The sequence below is a fragment of the Hyla sarda genome, unplaced genomic scaffold (genome assembly GCF_029499605.1).
Source record: "Hyla sarda isolate aHylSar1 unplaced genomic scaffold, aHylSar1.hap1 scaffold_552, whole genome shotgun sequence".
In the NCBI taxonomy this organism is placed as follows: Eukaryota; Metazoa; Chordata; class Amphibia; order Anura; family Hylidae; genus Hyla; species Hyla sarda.
The window spans coordinates 194411-215372 of NW_026610564.1; the positions used below are offsets into that span (position 1 = coordinate 194411).

The window sequence follows — 20962 nt, forward strand, 5'->3', positions numbered from 1 at the left end:
ATCAACGTGTATGCCTCCCCTGAGAGGGATGTCCGACTGGAGGTTCTCCAGGCCCTGCGGGCTGAACTCGCCACCACTAGAGCAGTAGTGTTGGGTGGTGACTTCAACTGCCCCATTGAGGTGGACGGGCGCAGTTCTGGCACATCCGCCAACCTGGACGTGACGTCTAAACTGCTGATTGAGATGGTGACGGAGGCATCCTTGCAGGACGTTGTCGGGTCCATCGGGAACGGCTCCGTAAACTATACGTGGAGCCGCCCCGATGGCTCGCTCCGTTCTCGGATAGACTTCATCTTCACTTCGAGAGCAGTCAGAAAGGTGTCGTACTCTATGGTCCCCTGCTTCTTCTCTGACCACAGGGCCATTCGATTCCGGGGGACTCTGGGCCATGGATTCCCACCTGGCCCGGGCTCCTGGAAGTTGAATTGTGCCCTGTTGGAGCAGAGGGAGGTCATGGAGGAACTTAGGGATGCTTACCTTGTATGGCGAAATGACAAATGTCTGTTCAAGTGCATCAGCGATTGGTGGGAATATGTTAAAGTCGAATTCCGTTGTTTCTTTCAGGCAAAAGGCAGACAACAGGCGTGTGCGAAGAAGTGGGACTTGAGGAAACTGCAGCGCGAGCTGCGGTCCCTGCAGGACCTGCTCCAGTGTGGCTGGGACGTCAGGGAGGAGCTGGAGGAGACCAAAAAGAGCTTGAAAAGGCACTTTGAGGAGGAATCCAAGCGAATCGTCTTTCGTTCCAAGGTGGAGAACCTGGAGAAGGGTGAGAAATGTAACTCTTTCTTTTTCAGGAAGCTCCACGCCGGCCACACGCCCCTGACTGAGCTACGAGATGAGACCGGACACATGAGGAGCGGCAAGGAGGAAGTGATGGGGGTCGTCCACGACTTCTACAGCAACCTCTACGCCCCCAAGTCATCCGACCCCGAAGCCGCCGAGAGGTTCCTGTCAGGTGTCACTAACGTTGTTGATCCCGCAGGTGCGGCGGCTATGGACGATCCCTTGACGGTGGGGGAGCTGCTCTCTGCCGCTAAATCCTTTAAGCCCGGCAGGACCCCGGGCAGTGACGGTCTCCCGGCCGAGCTCTACGTAGCGCTGGGTGACCTGATCTGTCCGGACCTGTTGGAGGTGTACGAGGAGATGGTGGTGGGGGGAAGAATGCCTCCGTCGTTGAGGGAAGGGATGATCACGATCTTGTATAAGCGGAAGGGGGAGAGATGTGACCTGAAAAACTGGCGTCCCATCTCTCTCCTGAACGTGGACTACAAGATCCTCGCCAAGGTGCTGGCCAACAGGCTGAAACCTGTCATGGGGCAGATCGTCCATCCGGACCAGACCTGCAGCATTCCTGGCCGCAGGATTGCCGACAGCCTTGCCCTTGTGAGAGACACGGTCCATTACATCCAGGACCGCGGGGGCCGCGCCGCCCTGGTCAGCTTAGATCAGGAGAAGGCGTTCGACCGTGTCTCCCACGCATTCATGGACAGGGTTTTGCGCAGGCTGGGTCTGGGGAAGATGTTTTGCTCTTTTGTTAACGTTATGTATTTTGACATTTACAGCACGGTGTTGGTGAACGGCTGGAAGACTGACCCCTTTCCTATTCTTTCAGGGGTTAGACAAGGCTGCCCTCTTTCACCTCTCCTTTTTGTTTGTGTTATAGAGCTCTTCGCTGAGACTATCCGGCAGAATGGAGAGATCAGAGGGATCACCGCACCAGGACCAGATCGCCACGAGGTCAAGTGCTCGCTCTACATGGACGACGTGACCGTCTTCTGCGCTGACCAGCGTTCGGTGACTGCACTCGTCCACACCTGCGAGGACTTCGGCAGAGCTTCGGGGGCAAAAGTCAACTGCGGGAAGTCGGAGGCCATGCTCTTCGGGGAGTGGCATCTGGCTTCTTCCGCCCCCTTCCCCTTTACTATTAAGCCGGACTTCATTCAAATTCTTGGAGTCTGGTTCGGGAAGGAAGGAGCGGCCCTTAAGTCTTGGCAAGACCGACTAGGAAGGATAAACTCGAAGATCGGACTGTGGAGCTCCAGAAAGCTCACGATGGAAGGCAAGGCACTTGTCCTGCGGAGTGAAGTTTTGCCTGTGCTCCAATATACCGCACAGGCCTGGCCTCCCCATACCACCGTTTGCAAGGCCATCACCCGGACAGTGTTTGGCTTCGTCTGGGGCAAAATGGACAGAGTCAAGAGGACCGTGATGTACAAGGAACCCCGCAAGGGTGGGAAGGGAATACCCGACATCCCCGCTCTGCTGAGGGCCTCCTTTGCATGTGTCACGGTGCAGCGGACTCTTGTTGAAAAGACTGGCTCAGCGGGCAGGTCCATGTCTCGCTTGCTTCTCATGCCCCTCTGGAGACAGCTGGGCTGGGACAAGTGGGACAGCTCCATCCCTTACAACTGGAACACTCCCTGGTTCTATGGGGATGTTGTCCGGTTTGTGAGGGAGCACCAGCTGGAAGGACTGAAACCCGACCTATGGAAGCCGAAGACAATCCACAAGCTCATCCGAGCTAAGGACTCGACCGAGCTGGTTCCGGGACTCCCCGCAGCCACTGCAGAGACAGTTTGGAACAATGTGGCCTCAAAGCGGCTTACCAATGGACACAAGGACTTGTCGTGGATGGCCGTCATGGGAGGTCTCTCCCTCAGGTCATTCATGCATGCCCGCAACCTGTGCAAGACCCGGTACTGCCCCCGTTGCCCCTACGTGGAGGAAACATCTTTCCACGTGTTTTGGCAGTGCCCCTTTGCACAGGGTCTGTTGGACGCCCTAGAACATGAACTCAGAGACTCAGTGCCCAGGAGCTGCCTATCGTACCATTCGGTGCTTTACGGCCTGTTCCCTGGGACCCACGACGTGGAGGCCATCCAGGAGGCCTGGCGCCTTATGAACTGTTTTAAGGACGCAGTGTGGCTTGCCAGGAACCGCCTCGTGATCAACAGGGAAAACATGTCCGTCCGGGACTGCCGCAGGTTCATCAAGAACCTGCTTAGAGACTATTCCATCTTGGACAGCTCGGCCGTTGATGAGGAAGAAGAGGAGTGAAGACCCCTCTCCTTCTCCCATGTCTCCCTGAAGATACAGCCCAACAGTTTGGCCCTGTGATCCGCCCCCTCCCTACCCCCACATAGTCGCCCACACCCCTACCCCGATCACAGATTGTATTATTTGGTTTTTGTTTGATCTCTTGTGCCTTTATATTGCAGGATTGAGCTGAATGTTAGAGTAGCATGGTGTGCGATGTATAGCTTAGGGAACCTTTGCTGTGTATTGTACTATCATGCTTTGTGTGACTGTAATTTATTGTACGACTTGTAATGACTGAACGGAAAATAAAGCTCTTTCAATCAAAAAAGGAGGGAAAGGTCTCGGTAAGGGCGGAGCCAAGCGGCACAGGAAGGTGCTCCGGGATAACATCCAGGGCATCACCAAGCCTGCCATCCGCCGTCTAGCTCGCAGGGGAGGTGTGAAGCGCATCTCCGGCCTCATCTATGAAGAGACTCGCGGTGTCCTGAAAGTCTTCCTGGAGAACGTCATCCGTGACGCCGTCACCTACACCGAGCACGCCAAGAGGAAGACCGTCACCGCTATGGACGTGGTGTACGCCCTCAAGCGCCAGGGCCGCACTCTCTACGGCTTCGGAGGTTAATTCTGCTTCTACTCGGCTCCATCACATCAACCCAAAGGCTCTTCTCAGAGCCGCCCACATGTTCTATGGAAAGGCTACAATTCCTTGTGATGTCTTCTCTAATGAGTGGTCGGTGTTTGTGCTTTGATGGTTGCGGTTTGTATTTTCCCTATTCTCCATTTTATATTTTCTGTGATCGGAGACTGATGTTTACTGTGATGGGGATTATAAAGCACATAATCCAGAGATCCTACATCTCCCACCATGTCCGGGCAGTGCTTATTATCTTGGCCGACGGATCGGCGAAACACCTGACATAATCTGCCCTTAATGTTCGATACTGATCCGTCTGTGGGTATTTCCCGCTTTAACTGTCTGTATATCTACCTGGAGATCTCCCGAGTGTTCTGACTACTGCCCTCATCTTCCTCGGTATTATCACTACTCTCACCATCTACAGTATTCTTCCTCTCCTCCAGATTACATTACTCCCTTCCCCCACCATATAACTATAAACCTCCATAGAGAGTCCGTGTTTTAGCAGATACAGATCTGATCGTATCCGGTAGACGCAGCGATCTATATCCCACTATCTGGATAGATGAGTCTTCACCCTATAGCACCTCAGGGCGCCCATTAAGTGCACAACCCCCTACAGATGGGCGCCCTGCAGGTCTATTAATAATGGAGCTGTTCACACAGAACTGATGTGATGAGCGGCTGCGGCTTTATTATATTGTAGATACTTGCGGTTCCTCTATATTACTCCTCAGTATAATCAGATAATAGACGAGAGATCCGGGGATATAATCCGCTGTGACCGGAGAGAATCCTAGAGAGAGTGCAGGGTCCTGGTGATCTGCAGTGTTCACACCCTACAATACTGCCCGAGTCATCCGCACAATATTCTAGAGAATTCCATCTGATCGCTATCTGCCCGTCTGCAGCGACAACATCCGGAGACTTTTCTTTCCCGCCTCATTATTCTGGATTTCTCGTAGATGTTATTTATAGGGAATATTCTGTTACCGCTGGTAGAATCAGTTTTCATGATAATTCTCTAGATTTTGGGGAATATTCACATTAGAAGCTGGAACACAGCGATAGCGGGAAATTCAAACGAGACATCGGCTCTATAGCCCCCGATGATCGGTGATCATTGTCTTTGGGGATTATGAAATTCCCGCTCTCCCCTCCCCCATGTAATACCACGTGATGTCTCCCTAGGGCGATTATTACTGTATACAACCAGTGACCTCATCCACATTTCATTGATAAATAAGGGTTTAGTAACGTGTTCATTAGAAAACTTTATTACTCTGAAATAGAAGATATCTGCAGGACGGCTGTGTCTGAGAGCAATAAACTCCTCTCCACCCAAGGGACGATGTGAAGCCGATCACTGAGGCGGCGCTGGGTGATGCCCGCGGTTAGTGATCGGCGGTCGCTCAGAGATCTGTGTCCATCTGACATTAATCTGATGTGATAAAATAAATCCTCTTATGACATCTCTGCACAACCAACACCTTATGTGTCATGAAGCAGATGTGCAGGATGTTCTTATAAACCACATAACAGCCCAATAATAATAACACTATCACACCCGAGATCAGCGGCGCCAGCTCTGTAGGAGACAATGTGGTGGCTCTTAGAAGAGCCTTTGGTGTTCGGGATGATCTGGGATAAGCGGTGATCACTTGCTCTTGGCCGCTTTGCTGCTCTCGGTCTTCTTGGGCAGCAGCACGGCCTGGATGTTGGGCAGGACGCCTCCCTGGGCGATGGTCACCCCACCCAGCAGCTTGTTCAGCTCCTCGTCATTGCGCACAGCCAGCTGCAGGTGACGGGGGATGATGCGGGTCTTCTTGTTGTCCCGGGCGGCATTACCGGCCAATTCCAGGATCTCAGCGGTTAAATACTCCAGCACAGCGGCCAGGTAGACCGGAGCACCGGCGCCCACCCTCTCGGCGTAGTTCCCTTTGCGGAGGAGTCTGTGCACACGACCGACGGGGAACTGGAGTCCTGCCCGGGATGAGCGGGTCTTTGCCTTGGCCCGAACCTTCTCTCCTTGCTTTCCTCTTCCAGACATGTCTATTGCTCACTGTATAGACGAGACGGTATGGAGCCCCGCTCTGCGTCACCTATTATACCCGGATGGAGAAGGAAGGAGCCTCTGTGATTGGTCAGATACAAATCCAATATTCAGCGGCAAATACAGCAGCCAATGGGGAATAAAGAAATATGATAGTGAGACCACGCCCCCTCCTCCCCACCAATAGGGAGCCAGCTCTTTAGCCGCCTAAATTAGAATGTGACAGGAATAAAAGGATCGGCAGATATTGTTCTCATCATTACTCATCTCTGTTCTCTAGGAGAATATTTCACTATCCTGAACCATCATGACTGATCCCGCCAAGTCTGCACCAGCCCCCAAGAAGGGCTCTAAGAAAGCCGTGACCAAGACTCAGAAGAAGGACGGCAAGAAGCGGAGGAAGACCAGGAAGGAAAGCTATGCCATCTACGTGTACAAGGTGCTCAAGCAGGTCCACCCTGACACCGGCATCTCCTCCAAGGCCATGGGCATCATGAACTCCTTTGTCAACGATATCTTCGAGCGCATCGCAGGGGAAGCCTCCCGCCTGGCTCACTACAACAAGCGCTCCACCATCACCTCCCGGGAGATCCAGACCGCCGTGCGCCTGCTGCTGCCTGGAGAGCTGGCCAAGCACGCCGTGTCCGAGGGCACCAAGGCCGTCACCAAGTACACCAGCGCCAAGTAACCTGCTCCGCCTCCTGCTGTCACCCCAAAGGCTCTTCTAAGAGCCGCCACATTGTCTATAATAGAGCTGGGGCTTCTATCTGCTACAATTATCCTTGTTATATTTGTGGCTGATATTCTATCAGTGCAGCCGCTTTATACTGTATATATTGTCTACATCAGAACTGTTCTATGCACTTTAGTCCGTAGAAGCCGAGTCGCAGTGAAGCAGAACTTGTCCCCAGATTTGTCCCCTTTGGCTGTAGAATACGAGGGTCACTGATATTACTGGACAGCGCCCAGGGGTGAGGTCTTCCCTGCAGAGCGCTGGGTCCTAGTGCCTCCTGCCCCGACTATGTGGTCCCAGAACAGTTGGTGGAGGTGCTGTTAACTACTTCGGTGCTGAACGTCGTTACAGATGTAATTACTGCTGTCACAGGTTACGTTGATTATTTGCGCCTTTCTCAAGGACTGAACATCTCAATTGTCCAGACTGTAATGTAGTTGACAATCATCCCCATCATCCTCAGCGATAACAGTGTCCCTATTCTATCTCCGGATCCCTATTCTAATAACTGATGGTCTCCAGGATCCTATTGTAATTTGTAACTCACATAATATCTCCATTATATGAACTGCTTGTACATTACCCGTATGACACAGGGGATTCATGTGCACTACTGGGGTCATATATTCCACATTATAGAGATGTATTATACACCTGAGATGATATATACTGGCCTCTGCACAGGCGGTGGTGATGGTTCTACACTGTTCAGTCCTGATCATCAGTAGTTATATATCAGACAGGAGGCTCATATCTTATGCATTATTCTTTCTTTAATAATGCCCATAGCAGAATTTTCAGTATTCAATTCAATATAAAAGAAAAAACTACAACTCCCAGCAGTCCCAGGGCCACAGCGGCCACTCCCCGCCTTTAGCCACTATATAAGGGACTGCCCAGTATGGATCCTCCTCTTTCTTTCTGCTCATGGCAGACGTTACACAGATAAGTATTGTGATATATATATATATATATATATATATATATATATATATATGTATATTGTCTTAGATATAGTATATAGGAGTTTTACACTTTGGCCTGGTGGAGACTATCCTCTACCGGCTGCATATATCTCTGTTTTTCCTGTATACTATTCTATCATTATTATTCTTATTGTTTTCTGTTTTTCTTTCTGGGTTACCGGTCTCTATCGGTAGTTCGCGGTGGCGCTGGGCGCTACCCCGGTTTTTTCCCCTGGACCCTCTATTTTGTTCCTACCTGGTGTACGCCATCTTCTGGCGACGCCATTTTTTCCTCCTTCTTCTTCCTTCTGCTGCGCTCTTTTGCGCGCGCGGGCTAGGGGCGGATCTTCCTCAGCGCGGGCCGCGTCTCATCTCACGTCTCATTCTCTTCCACTTCCAATAGGGGCGATGAACTGGCGTTAGATACGGCGCAATTTTTGAGTGACTCACAAATTCAGGATCTCATAAACAAATCGGTCCAGGCTGCTCTGGCGTCTGCCGTGGCACCCTCTAGATCACATCCAGTTCTATCCCTCACCCCTATACCGCTGTCCCACAGCGGTGAGCCGCCTGTAAAAAAGGGTAAAGTTTCGCACAAACGGAAGCATACCATGGCGGCCCCTGACTCCCCGGCAGGGGAAGCAAATAATATGCTCCAGGCAGCTCCCCCCACGGACTGCCACCCCACGCATCACTCTGACTCTTCCCAACCCCTGGGCCTCAGGGAGTTACCAAAGAGGCATAAGTCCGCCAGGCGGGCAAAACCCGACTCTTATGTAGATTCCCCGGATGAGGATTCATCCGATGAGTCGGGTGAGACTGAGGTCTCAGAGTCTGACTTTGCTGACGAGGATGCTGGGACAGCGGCGCTCAATAATGACGCCAATCCTGAATCTCAGGGCGAAGCCATTCTAGATACCCTGGGAGAACCACTTTTACACCCTGATGCCATATCCCACCCCCGTTCTGGGGATTGGACCCCGTTGCCCCATGTGTCCCAGTACGTAGAGTTCTGGGCACGCAGGTCACTTGAAAGGACCAATCGCAACAAACTCAGGGCAGAGTGCCCACGACCATTTATTCCTAAAAAAGTGGTATCAACCCCAGAGATAGATCCCATTTTATCCAAATATTTGATGAAGTCGGGCAAATTCCCCAAGAAGGGGATTGATCGGTCTTTTAGGACCATCCAGGACCGCATTCTGGACCTACTTGGTCCTCTTACAAAAATATTAAATTTGTCTGAACAGGCAGCGACGACAGACCAACCTGTCGATTTGACCCAGCTTCGTGGGTGGGCCCAGAGGGCCATTTGTCTGGTGGGCAGTGCCAACACCGCTTGCTCTATTGAGCGCAGACGCTCCATTCTCATACGGCTTGATCCGCAACTGGCCCACCTAGCCGAATCCGAGCCAGGTCCAGCAGCAGAGGGTATGCTGTTTGGAGACACCTTAGTAAAAGACATCAATAAGTTTGTGGGGCTATTCAACAGTCTAGATAAAGCCCAAACTTCATTAAAAAAATCTGAAACAAACAAGATTTTTCCCCGTGCCGGCAGAAGTAGGGGCCGATCTGCCGGCCGCACTTCCACCTACAGACCCTATGTCAGGGCAACTGCTCCACCACAATACCCTCAGGCTCCCCCTCCATACACCGTGTCAGTGGCGCAGCCAGCGCCATTTTTCCCACCCCGTGGTAGACCGTGGCGCGGACGTGGAAACAGAGGTTACCCCCGATCTCGTCCATATACCGGTAAGTGTTCCACGCACTCCACTTTCACACATACCTGTGGGGGGACGACTGATACATTTTACCCACGCTTGGTCTGAGATTACGGCAGACGCGTGGATACTAACGACTATAAGAGGTTTCCACATAGAACTTCTGTCCTTACCAGAAATGGGCGTGATTCCGCCCCCTATCAGATTTGCAAAGCGCAACGTTGCTCTCATAGACAACGAAATAGAGGACCTGGTGTCCAAACAGGCAGTGGTGGAGGTCGACCCTTCTTCCCCGGGGTTTATCAGCAACCTCTTCCTTGTAAAGAAGAAAGGGGGCGGCTATCGCCCCGTGATAAATCTTCGAGACCTGAACCAGCATGTCGCTTATCGACATTTCAAAATGGAGGGCATACATTGCCTTCGAGACCTTCTTCAACCGGAGGACTGGTTGGTAAAGGTGGACTTAAAGGACGCCTATCTCACCATCCCCATGCATCCTTCTTCGCAACAACTTCTTCGCTTCCTATGGAGAGATCGAATGTGGCAATTTACGTGCCTTCCTTTCGGTCTATCGTCCGCCCCGTGGTGTTTCACCAAACTCCTGAAACCAGTGGTGGCGTCCCTAAGAAGCAGGGGGGTGCGTCTGATCATCTATCTAGACGACCTCCTTATCATGACTCGCTCCAAAGCACAGGCCTACCAGCACATGAGGTGGACGATATCTCTGTTGGAAGGGCTGGGCTTCTTGATCAACCAAGAGAAATCGATTCTCATCCCAGCTCAGGAACTGGAATTTTTAGGCTTCTTGGTGGACACCAATCAGGCCGTTCTCCGTTTGCCCAGAGCAAAATTGGCCCTCATACGCAAGGAGATCAGAGCGTTGCTACGCAAAGGCTTCCTATCGTTACGGGTACTTGCCCGGCTGGTGGGCCTTCTAGCGGCCTCCATTCAAGCCATATTTCCGGCCCCTCTCCATTACAGGGCCCTCCAGAGGCTCAAGATCCTTCATCTGCGTCAGGGTCTCAGATACGCAGACGAGGTGTCCCTCTCGGTAGAAGCCAGGGCAGAATTGCAGTGGTGGCTTCGCCATGCCGTCGAGTGGAACGGCAAGACAATCTTTAACTCTTGTCCGGAGGCCATCATAGAGTCGGACGCAAGTCTGAGAGGCTGGGGCGCTCGCTTCGGCAACGCTTCTACAGGAGGGAGCTGGTCCATCGAGGAATCTCTCCTACACATCAATGCATTGGAAATGCTGGCGGCGTTGTTCGCCGTCCGGAGTTTTTTGCCAGAAACTTCCAATTGCTGCGTATTATTACGCATGGACAATATTGCAGCGGTGCAGTACATCAACCGCTTGGGGGGCACCATGTCCAGGATCCTGGCGGATATTGCCAAGGATTTTTGGCACTTCTGCCTCTCCCGCAATATTATCCCTATGGCGGAGTACATTCCGGGGATTTCCAATACAGTAGCAGATTGGAATTCCCGCTATCTCTTGGATTCCAGCGACTGGCGTCTGGATCGTTTAGTTTTCCTGCAATTGGAGCTGCTTTGGGGTCCGTTGGGCGTGGATCTATTTGCGTCCCGCCTCAACCACCAGCTACCGCGATTCTTCAGCTGGAGGCCGGACCCGGAGGCGTCAGCAGTAGACGCCCTCCGACAATCTTGGACGGGGGAGACACACCATGCGTTTCCCCCGTTTTCGATGATCCCCAAAGTTCTCATACAGATAGCGAACCAGAAGGCTACGGTTGTGTTGATCACCCCCTGGTGGCCGATGCAACCATGGTTTCCGATTGCTCTGGAGATGGCAGTGGATTGCCCCAGACTGCTCCCTCTTTTTCCGCAGATCCTCTCCAATCCGACCAGGGGTCTCCACCCTCTGGTAGTGGACGGCAGCCTAACTCTCCTAGCATGGTTGGTTTCGGGGTGCCCGACACGGACCGCGACCTTTCGGAATGGGCTAGGAACCTCCTCGCCCTGGCCTGGGCCCCCGGGACTCGATCGGCATATCGATCAGCCTGGAGACTCTGGATACGTTGGTGTGATCAACGACAGGTTGATCCCGTACAAGCACCTGTAGCAATGGTGGTAAATTATCTGGCGGACTCTTTTGAGTCTGGTAAGTCCTACAGTTCCATCAATGTGTACCGATCGGCCATTTCGGCTTACCATTATCCGGTGGACGCTTTGCCGATTGGCAAACACCCCCTGGTATGTAGGCTCTTACGGGGCATTAAATTTAGGCGACCGCCCCGTCCTAGGTATCAGTCCACTTGGGATGTTTCCAGCTTGCTGGAGATGTTTGCCAGGTGGGAGGACAATGAGGCTTTGTCATTAAAGCTTTTGTCTTACAAACTTACGGTCCTTTTATGTCTGGTTTCCATTAAAAGAGTCTCGGACGTAAAGGCCCTGGACATTTCTAGGCGTCAATTTTCGTCTCAGGGGGTCAGGTTCTCAGTGGTCCGAAGGACAAAGACGGGTATTCATTCAGTTTTTTACCCTTATTTTCCCGCGCATCCTCGATTGTGTGTTGTGCGTTGCCTACAGGCTTATGAAACGCAAACTTCCAACTTACGCTCTCCGGCCTTTTCTCAGCTCCTGGTTTCGTATGTCAGGCCTCATCATCCAGTCTCGTCCGCTACCCTGGCGCGGTGGGTACGCGCCGCCATGGAGATGGCTGGTATAGACGTTTCCCTCTTTGGAGCGCATTCTTCCAGAGGGGCGATGGCTACTAAGATAGTTACGCCGGGGGGCTCCCTCACTGACCTGTTGATGGCAGCGGATTGGTCGTCAGAGACCACGTTTCGCCATTTTTACTTCAGACCGGAGGAGCATGTCTCCATGTCGGTTTTATAATATGGTGGTCGGATAACTTATATATTTATTTTGTTCTTATAGTTTAAGCTTTGAACTTGCATAAGATATGAGCCTCCTGTCTGATATATAAATCGAGATTTTCCTAGCTTGTGACGGAAAATATTAGTTATATGAAGACAGGAGGCGAGTATCTTCCCTCCCTTACCCAACCCTATTACGATTCTTTGTTTTCTTTGCAGGATATTGAGCATGTTGAGTGTTTTCCGGAAGGAGGCTGACCTGTTTGTTGCAGACTGTTTGGGTTCTCTACAGTCCCCGTTGGGATGAAGTTCGGCCTTCGCTGGCCAGGTTGTCCGGATTGTCTCCGAAAGCTACTGTGGTGGACCGGCTGGTCGTGGATTTGAGTGGCGATGGAGAGGTCCGGATGCAGTTTTGGGTTCCTGTGCGGCGGTGTTTCGCATTCAGAAAGAGGAGGATCCATACTGGGCAGTCCCTTATATAGTGGCTAAAGGCGGGGAGTGGCCGCTGTGGCCCTGGGACTGCTGGGAGTTGTAGTTTTTTCTTTTATATTGAATTGAATACTGAAAATTCTGCTATGGGCATTATTAAAGAAAGAATAATGCATAAGATACTCGCCTCCTGTCTTCATATAACTAATATTTTCCGTCACAAGCTAGGAAAATCTCGATTTACATTTAGTGTAATGACAAACTGTATAAAAAAAAAAAGCTGTCAGTGAATAGAAATACTTATGACTACTGCTGTCAGTGAATAGAACTACTTATGACTACTGCTGTCAGTGAATAGAACAACTTATGACTACTGCTGTCAGTGAATAGAACAGCTTATGACTACTGTCAGTGAATAGAACAGCTTATGACTACTGTCAGTGAATAGAACAGCTTATGACTACTGCTGTCAGTGAATAGAACAGCTTATAACTACTGCAGTCAGTGAATAGAACTGCTTATGACTACTGCTGTCAGTGAATAGAACATCTTATGACTACTGCTGTCAGTGAATAGAACCGCTTATTACTACTGTCAGTGAATAGAACATCTTATGACTACTGCTGTCAGTGAATAGAACAGCTTATGACTACTGCTGTCAGTGAATAGAACAGCTTATGACTACTGCTGTCAGTGAATAGAACTGCTTATGACTACTGCTGTCAGTGAATAGAACTACTTATGACTACTGCTGTCAGTGAATAGAACAGCTTATGACTACTGCTGTCAGTGAATAGAACTGCTTATGACTACTGCTGTCAGTGAATAGAACTGCTTATGACTACTGCTGTCAGTGAATAGAACTGCTTATGACTACTGCTGTCAGTGAATAGAACTACTTATGACTACTGCTGTCAGTGAATAGAACAGCTTATGACTACTGCTGACAAAATGTGAATTGAGGGCAGCCGCCTGCAGAGTTTCAGCACATGGGGCCCCCAGGGACACCAATGACCAACTGCGTCCTTGATTCCTTTTATATACATATGGGATTTTTTTAATACTATTTATTATTAAATTATATTATTTTTAATTACATTACACAGAGGTGCTATACAAAATTATTCTGACTTTTTTTTTTAATACTAGCAGAGGTTTAAATATTCCACAACTGAATGGGGATTGGATGATGAAGTCACATGATGATGTCACATGCTCGGTTCTGGCCAATAGACAGATACTTTCCTCTGATCTCTGTCAATTATAGAAATCATTCTAATTGGTGATTGAGATTGACAGTTATGGGGAAGAATTATTGGATTTGTTAGAACAGAGCATGTGACTTAATCGGCCAATCCCCGTTCAATGTGGAATATATGTAAAGATCTAGCCGACTTACAAATGGCAGAACAATTTTGTATAGAAGAAGGAATTTGGCGGCCTCTCTAGTCCCTTTCCTGACTGTGTGTAGGAAGGAAAGCTGCTGACCTCTAGATGCCCTTGTCTGATTGGATGTGCAGCGGAATAAAATGGATTGTAAAACAACCGCAAGATCAGGGTTCACACTGGGCGATCTCTTGCAGATATATATAATAAATTAATAATGTATTATTTAAAAAAAAAAATGACAATAATACAACAGATATCTCCCATATGACTTGTGCAGCAGGGACAGGTCATTGTGTTACAGCCGCGGCCTCCTGCTGCCCATTCTGTATAAGAGACAAGAAGACCCTATGGAGCTTTAAACTAAATGATAACAGTCATTTATACTTCTTATTTCAGAATAACTATTATATATTCTAGATTTATGATTATTAGTTTTAGGTTTGTGATAATACGGGCTAAAAAAAAAATCTTCCGCATTAAATTATACTATTCCCTGAGCAAAAAGTCGCAACTTCATAGACAAATTAATCCAATATTCTGATCAATGCTCCAAGTTATTCTGGGGATAAAAGTGTAACCTACCTGAAGATCTCCTAAGGACCCGCGGGTGTGGATCAGTGTTTCCCAGTGTTGCAGCCGCCACTAAAAATGTATAACCCCACGTGATCTGGGGTCAGACCGGAGGAATTCACGTCAGTTTCTATCTATAAGAAATTACAGAAAAAGAGCGGCCTATGTTTTATGTGGACTGTACCCCCAATATATGATAAATAATTCCCCATCTATCAGGATCTTAACAAGAACAATGAACGTAACAAAATCTGTCCTAATAAAAGACCTGAACCCTTTCCATAGAGGACACAATCCTCCTGTGACCTTTCACCCCGATAACTAACAGCAGCGCAGGGTTCATAGTCCTCCAGCTGATACTGGAAGAAAAAACTAAACAGAAAAGAAATAAAACACTTTCCTATATAAAGAGTATTGGAGCCTTGTTTAAACCATAAGCTTGAAGCAGGGAGGGATGATCACTGTGATATGACAAAAAAAAGAAAAATGCAAATATTCAAGATAAATATTCGCATTGCGAATATAGGCGCCCAACACGTCTATTAGACATGTCATATATAAGTATAATGGTGACTTTATCCCCGTTCTCTCTATCACTTTCCCCTTTCTCCTCTTTCTCCCCGGATTATATTGCGGCATCTCTCTCCTCTCCTGGCGGCCCGAACACTCCCCGGAGCCCGATCAGAGGTGACAGCTCCTGCCCCGCAGCTCCAACAAGGAGATCACATAATTCATCACCTTGGAGACTGGAAATCTGTAACTCCACATCCTAATATACAAGCTCTTCTATATTACATCACTTTATTATTATGTTTTGTTATATCAAGCACAATGCAGATGTATGTATATATTCTAGACTCTTCCACCCCTGATTATCCTATACCAGATATAAGAGCAGCTGAACTTGTTGTGTTGTTATTACAAGTCTTAGTCACCATCTATCGTTGTATCTATTTGTGTCTCAATTAGAACCTGAGAAAATATAAATATTCGACGTTACACTTTGGTAACATGTAAAGATTAGAATACAAATCTCTCACCAGCAGGTGTCACTATTGTAACACAATGTATCTGATCTGTATAAACTGTAACTGTAAGGATTTATACTGTTTTAATAAATATAGCGCCATCTACTCGCCGCACAGTTCTAGTTCTTTATTCCATTCATTGTACAACAGCGACATCTTGTGTCAATTAACAGCAATTACATTGGTGATTATCAGGTTCCCGACAATTCTGTGGTTTCCTGTTATTACGCGGTTACCTAGTAATTCAATTAAGGATTCGATTCTAATTTGCATTAAACAGAAGGTTAACCAAATAAACCCCATAGAGATACATGTATCGGAGCCTGTATACCGGGGAGGAGATTCCCGTCACTGACAAAGTCTTCGGCTTCTCTAAACAAATACTTGAATGTGACCTTATCCTATCTAGCAGATCTGGATATAACGCTTGTCCTTGTGAATATAACAGAAAAGCTCAGGATGAATCTTTTCCAAGGAAGGGAAATTCTATCAGAGACCTCCGGCCCCTGACCGGGGAAACCTGGCAAGAGATGACAGTGCAGCCGCGATCTCATGTGTGAACTGGGACCTACTGTTCAGACACCTTATGATAATACTGGGCAGGTCTCTGCACTTGTGGTAGGAATGGAATCTACGCGGTTTAGTCCCGATCACCAATAGTTGTATTCAATGACAACCTGTGTATATAAAAATAAAAAAGTATTACTCTATTGCAGTCTCTGCTCATTAACCCCTAATTCTCCTGAGAAGTCTCGTTGAGAGCAGGAAGGGGAATTACAAAAGTATACAATGTAACAACAATGTATTAATAAGAATAAACAAATGAATAAATAACTAATGTATCAACGTGGAAACTAACAGACAGGAGTCCATCATAAAGAGTGAATAAGATGTGTTGGTCCTGGAGAGACTGCACAAAACAAAGAATTTATTACTTTATAATGTTGCTCCGTTGTGGATGGGCTGTGGGTCTGGTGTCATCTATATAATACATGACACGGACATTCTGTAACACAGTAGGTGACATGTCCCTAATGTACATGGGCCGTGACGTCATCGGTCCCTCTGCACATTTACAATGGAAGTATAAATGACATCATTCTATCAGAGACAGGGAGATTTATGGTTATACTTATACCGTGTTATATCCCGTTCCGAACCTGTAGGGTGGAGTCTAGTTTGTGGACTTAGCCTGTTACATTTGTATGAATTCACATTGTTATCTATATAAACCATTTATATTAATATGATACATTATCATTCCGTGCATTGTATGAGGTAAACATAATATTTTATTACATTATTAATTAGAAGATAATAAAGAAGAAGAGATGTTATTGTCCGCCCGGGCTGGAGTTCCTCTTGGATGTCGGCAGTCTGATGCTTGCTGTGCGGCTCTCCACCTTTCCCGAGCACAGGAGCTGGGATTCAGCAGGCGGACTGGCTTCATACAATTGTTGTGTGGAATACAAATATGACATGGAAGTATCAGTGCAGCGGCCGGGATGGGGCTTTCTCTCCCAGGTATAATGTTCTCTGTTATCAGGAGACACCAGGTGTCACTATTGTAACACATTGTAGATCCTATGTATAAACTATAAGGATTTACACTGCTGTGATAGACGCCCTAAGGATAAACGGGATTATGGAAATTATTGATTTACCAGATATTTGGGGATAAATGTAACCCTTTGGGTAATAGGTTGTGCACATATTATTTCCCCCATCCCGAGGGTTAGTTTGCTGCTTAGTTTTATTACTATTTAAAGTCATGCAGTCCCGAATAGAGTCTGAATATAGGGGAGCGGCAGGCAATCAGTGTGAACACCCGAAATGCGGTACCGCGTCATGTCTGAGGGGACACGGGGGAGGGCGCTATTATCGGGAGTTACGTCCATCCGCAGGGAAGGCTCGAATAGGGCGAGGATGGGTCCTGTCTCTTTCTAACAAAGAACAAATGCTGACGTCACACGTATTTTGGCGGGCTCATTGGTTGTAAGAATCAGCCAATGGGATGCAGGGGTGGGATTTACATGAACCAATGGGGACAAGACGAGGAGAATAAATGTTCTGCTCCGCGCTCGTTCTCCATCACTTCTCCGCTGTGTACGTGTACAGAGGATCATGGCCAGGACCAAGCAGACCGCTCGAAAATCCACCGGAGGGAAAGCTCCCCGCAAGCAGCTGGCTACTAAGGCCGCCAGGAAGAGCGCTCCCGCCACTGGTGGGGTGAAGAAGCCTCACCGCTACCGTCCAGGTACAGTGGCTCTCCGTGAGATCCGCCGCTACCAGAAGTCCACCGAGCTGCTGATCCGGAAGCTCCCCTTCCAGCGCCTGGTAAGAGAGATCGCCCAGGACTTCAAGACCGATCTTCGCTTCCAGAGCTCGGCGGTCATGGCCCTGCAGGAGGCCAGCGAGGCTTACCTGGTGGGACTCTTTGAGGACACCAATCTGTGCGCCATCCACGCCAAGAGGGTCACCATCATGCCTAAAGACATCCAGCTGGCCCGCAGGATCCGTGGGGAGAGAGCTTAGATCTAATCGGGACCCGCATACAACACAAAGGCTCTTTTCAGAGCCACCAAATTATCTATAGAACGAGCTGATTCCTTATCCTCTCCATTGTTCTGCTCCTATACTCCGCCTGTTCTCCTAAACAGGATCCCGGGATTGTTCTCTGCAGTTAACCCCCTCAGTACTGAATTATATTCAGTTACTATAGTGATGTAAATCGTGTGATCCGCAGTGTAATGCGCCTGTGTGATCGGTGCTGCTGGCTTCAGTCTCCCGACACTTGTGACTAATTGATGCATAGAGGACACTAAAGGGTCCTCTATCCGGTGTTCTCTATCCGAATAAGTGTCCGAGAATCTCAGCCTCCTGGGAGGGAAGGGATAGAGAATGGGATACTAATAATGGAAGGGAAAAGAATGGAGCAAAAGGAACAATTAAATTCGAATAAAAAGAGGAAAGTTACAGGGAATAAAAAAAAAAAAAATATATATATATATATATATATATATACCATTTATTATGAAGCATAAAAGTAATCTCAGGACCCTGTGGTTACTAATGTTATTGGTTAAAATAGACCCCACCGATCTCTCCCCTTCAGGCTTCCATGCACGGCCGATTTATTCACAAGCTGAGCCGAGACAGCAGGAGGGTGAGCGTACACCGGCCTTTTACTATTAATTCAGGACTATAATTTACGAATATTGCGCATAGGACTCACAATTTCATTGGTAGCATACACACAGTGCGATATCATACATTGTGTCCAACCAAAACTATTCAAATGGTGTTTTATGTTTCTTTATTGGAATTAATAGAGACATTTTCTTAGTAACAAAGTGTTTCTAGTGTCTCATTCGTTACATCTAACGGGATTGTTACTTTTTATAACAGCTCAGCCTTTCCTTCACTTCACCGATCTGTCTGTTTTACTAGTGCAATAATGGGTTAACTATTTTATGTGATTACTATCTATTTTAACAATAATACTAGTATCTAAAGGGCTCTGAGATGACTATTATGTCTGATGATCAATGTTATTGTTCTCCGAGAGACCCAGCTGAGACTATCTAGTTTACTACAACTTTCCTCGTTTTATTCTTAATTATATTTGTGTCATTTATGGAGCAGGCCCAAGTGGAGCAGGTCCAAGCAGAGCCAGTCCAAGCTCAATCTATGGAGGAGCTGCTGCAGGACCCAGAGGTTAAGAAAATCCTGGACACTCCGTCCAACACGGTCTACGACGAGTTCTTGGAAGGGCGCTACGAGAAGCCACAGGAGCCGACAGGCGCCAGAGAAGAGGACCCGTCCGACCAGACTGGTAACTAGTATCAGAACTAACCTCTCTTTTTATTCCCATGGCTGATCTCAACATCTTCTGCATTAATGTGAGGAGTATTAGAGCTTGGTTTAGATTTCAGACTGTTCTTACGTTCTTAGATTCCCAGAAGTGTGATGTTTACATGTTGCAGGAATGTGCTTTGTCTGCTTCTAGGTCTTACAACCATCTGGCCAGGCAGTGGCCTCATGGCCCTTCCTACTGGTCTGGTGGGGGCGACAATAGGTCTGCGGGGGTGGCCATCCTGATCAGGGGAGGTAACTTTGCACTTGATTCCGTCCGGGAGCTCGTCTGTGGCAGACTTCTTGTCGCAGACGGTTCCTGGGCGGGTGAGCCCGTGCGGCTCATCAACGTGTATGCCTCCCCTGAGAGGGATGTCCGACTGGAGGTTCTCCAGGCCCTGCGGGCTGAACTCGCCACCACTAGAGCAGTAGTGTTGGGTGGTGACTTCAACTGCCCCATTGAGGTGGACGGGCGCAGTTCTGGCACATCCGCCAACCTGGACGTGACGTCTAAACTGCTGATTGAGATGGTGACGGAGGCATCCTTGCAGGACGTTGTCGGGTCCATCGGGAACGGCTCCGTAAACTATACGTGGAGCCGCCCCGATGGCTCGCTCCGTTCTCGGATAGACTTCATCTTCACTTCGAGAGCAGTCAGAAAGGTGTCGTACTCTATGGTCCCCTGCTTCTTCTCTGACCACAGGGCCATTCGATTCCGGGGGACTCTGGGCCATGGATTCCCACCTGGCCCGGGCTCCTGGAAGTTGAATTGTGCCCTGTTGGAGCGGAGGGAGGTCATGGAGGAACTTAGGGATGCTTACCTTGTATGGCGAAATGACAAATGTCTGTTCAAGTGCATCAGCGATTGGTGGGAATATGTTAAAGTCGAATTCCGTTGTTTCTTTCAGGCAAAAGGCAGACAACAGGCGTGTGCGAAGAAGTGGGACTTGAGGAAACTGCAGCGCGAGCTGCGGTCCCTGCAGGACCTGCTCCAGTGTGGCTGGGACGTCAGGGAGGAGCTGGAGGAGACCAAAAAGAGCTTGAAAAGGCACTTTGAGGAGGAATCCAAGCGAATCATCTTTCGTTCCAAGGTGGAGAACCTGGAGAAGGGTGAGAAATGTAACTCTTTCTTTTTCAGGAAGCTCCATGCCGGCCACACGCCCCTGACTGAGCTACGAGATGAGACCGGACACATGAGGAGCGGCAAGGAGGAAGTGATGGGGGTCGTCCACGACTTCTACAGCAACCTCTACGCCCCCAAGTCATCCGACCCCGAAGCCGCCGAGAGGTTCCTGTCAGGTGTCACTAACGTTGTTGATCCCGCAGGTGCGGCGGCTATGGACGATCCCTTGACGGTGGGGGAGCTGCTCTCTGCCGCTAAATCCTTTAAGCCCGGCAGGACCCCGGGCAGTGACGGTCTCCCGGCCGAGCTCTACGTAGCGCTGGGTGACCTGATCTGTCCGGACCTGTTGGAGGTGTACGAGGAGATGGTGGTGGGGGGCAGAATGCCTCCGTCGTTGAGGGAAGGGATGATCACGATCTTGTATAAGCGGAAGGGGGAGAGATGTGACCTGAAAAACTGGCGTCCCATCTCTCTCCTGAACGTGGACTACAAGATCCTCGCCAAGGTGCTGGCCAACAGGCTGAAACCTGTCATGGGGCAGATCGTCCATCCGGACCAGACCTGCAGCATTCCTGGCCGC

At 48.9% G+C, this 20962-nt stretch overlaps 2 protein-coding genes, 1 long non-coding RNA gene and 1 pseudogene across 3 annotated transcripts in view; 2 read left to right on the forward strand and 2 right to left on the reverse strand.

The window, feature by feature from the left end:
* Window positions 1-12562, forward strand: part of LOC130339797 (uncharacterized) — an 81960-nt gene extending 69398 nt beyond the window's left edge. Inside the window, exons 5-6 of the mRNA XM_056554091.1 lie at window positions 3369-3796; window positions 12208-12562. Of these exons, the coding sequence (XP_056410066.1) occupies window positions 3369-3661 (293 nt within the window). The 3' untranslated portion in view covers window positions 3662-3796; window positions 12208-12562. The remainder of the gene's footprint in view (window positions 1-3368; window positions 3797-12207) is intronic.
* On the reverse strand, window positions 5049-5726 carry LOC130339790 (histone H2A type 1-like). Its single transcript, XM_056554085.1, has one exon. It carries the CDS (start codon window positions 5724-5726, stop codon window positions 5334-5336), a length of 393 nt encoding a protein of 130 aa, XP_056410060.1. The 3' UTR covers window positions 5049-5333.
* A 2954-nt stretch (window positions 12563-15516) lies between the features above and the next one.
* LOC130339799 (uncharacterized) lies at window positions 15517-16914 on the reverse strand. Its single transcript, XR_008880061.1, has 2 exons — window positions 16704-16914; window positions 15517-16081 (listed from the first exon to the last, which is right to left on the reverse strand). It is a non-coding gene; the product is annotated as an uncharacterized LOC130339799 (long non-coding RNA).
* Window positions 16915-17528: 614 nt separating this feature from the next.
* LOC130339770 (histone H3-like) lies at window positions 17529-18010 on the forward strand (annotated as a pseudogene).
* The last annotated feature ends 2952 nt before the right edge of the window (window positions 18011-20962 follow it).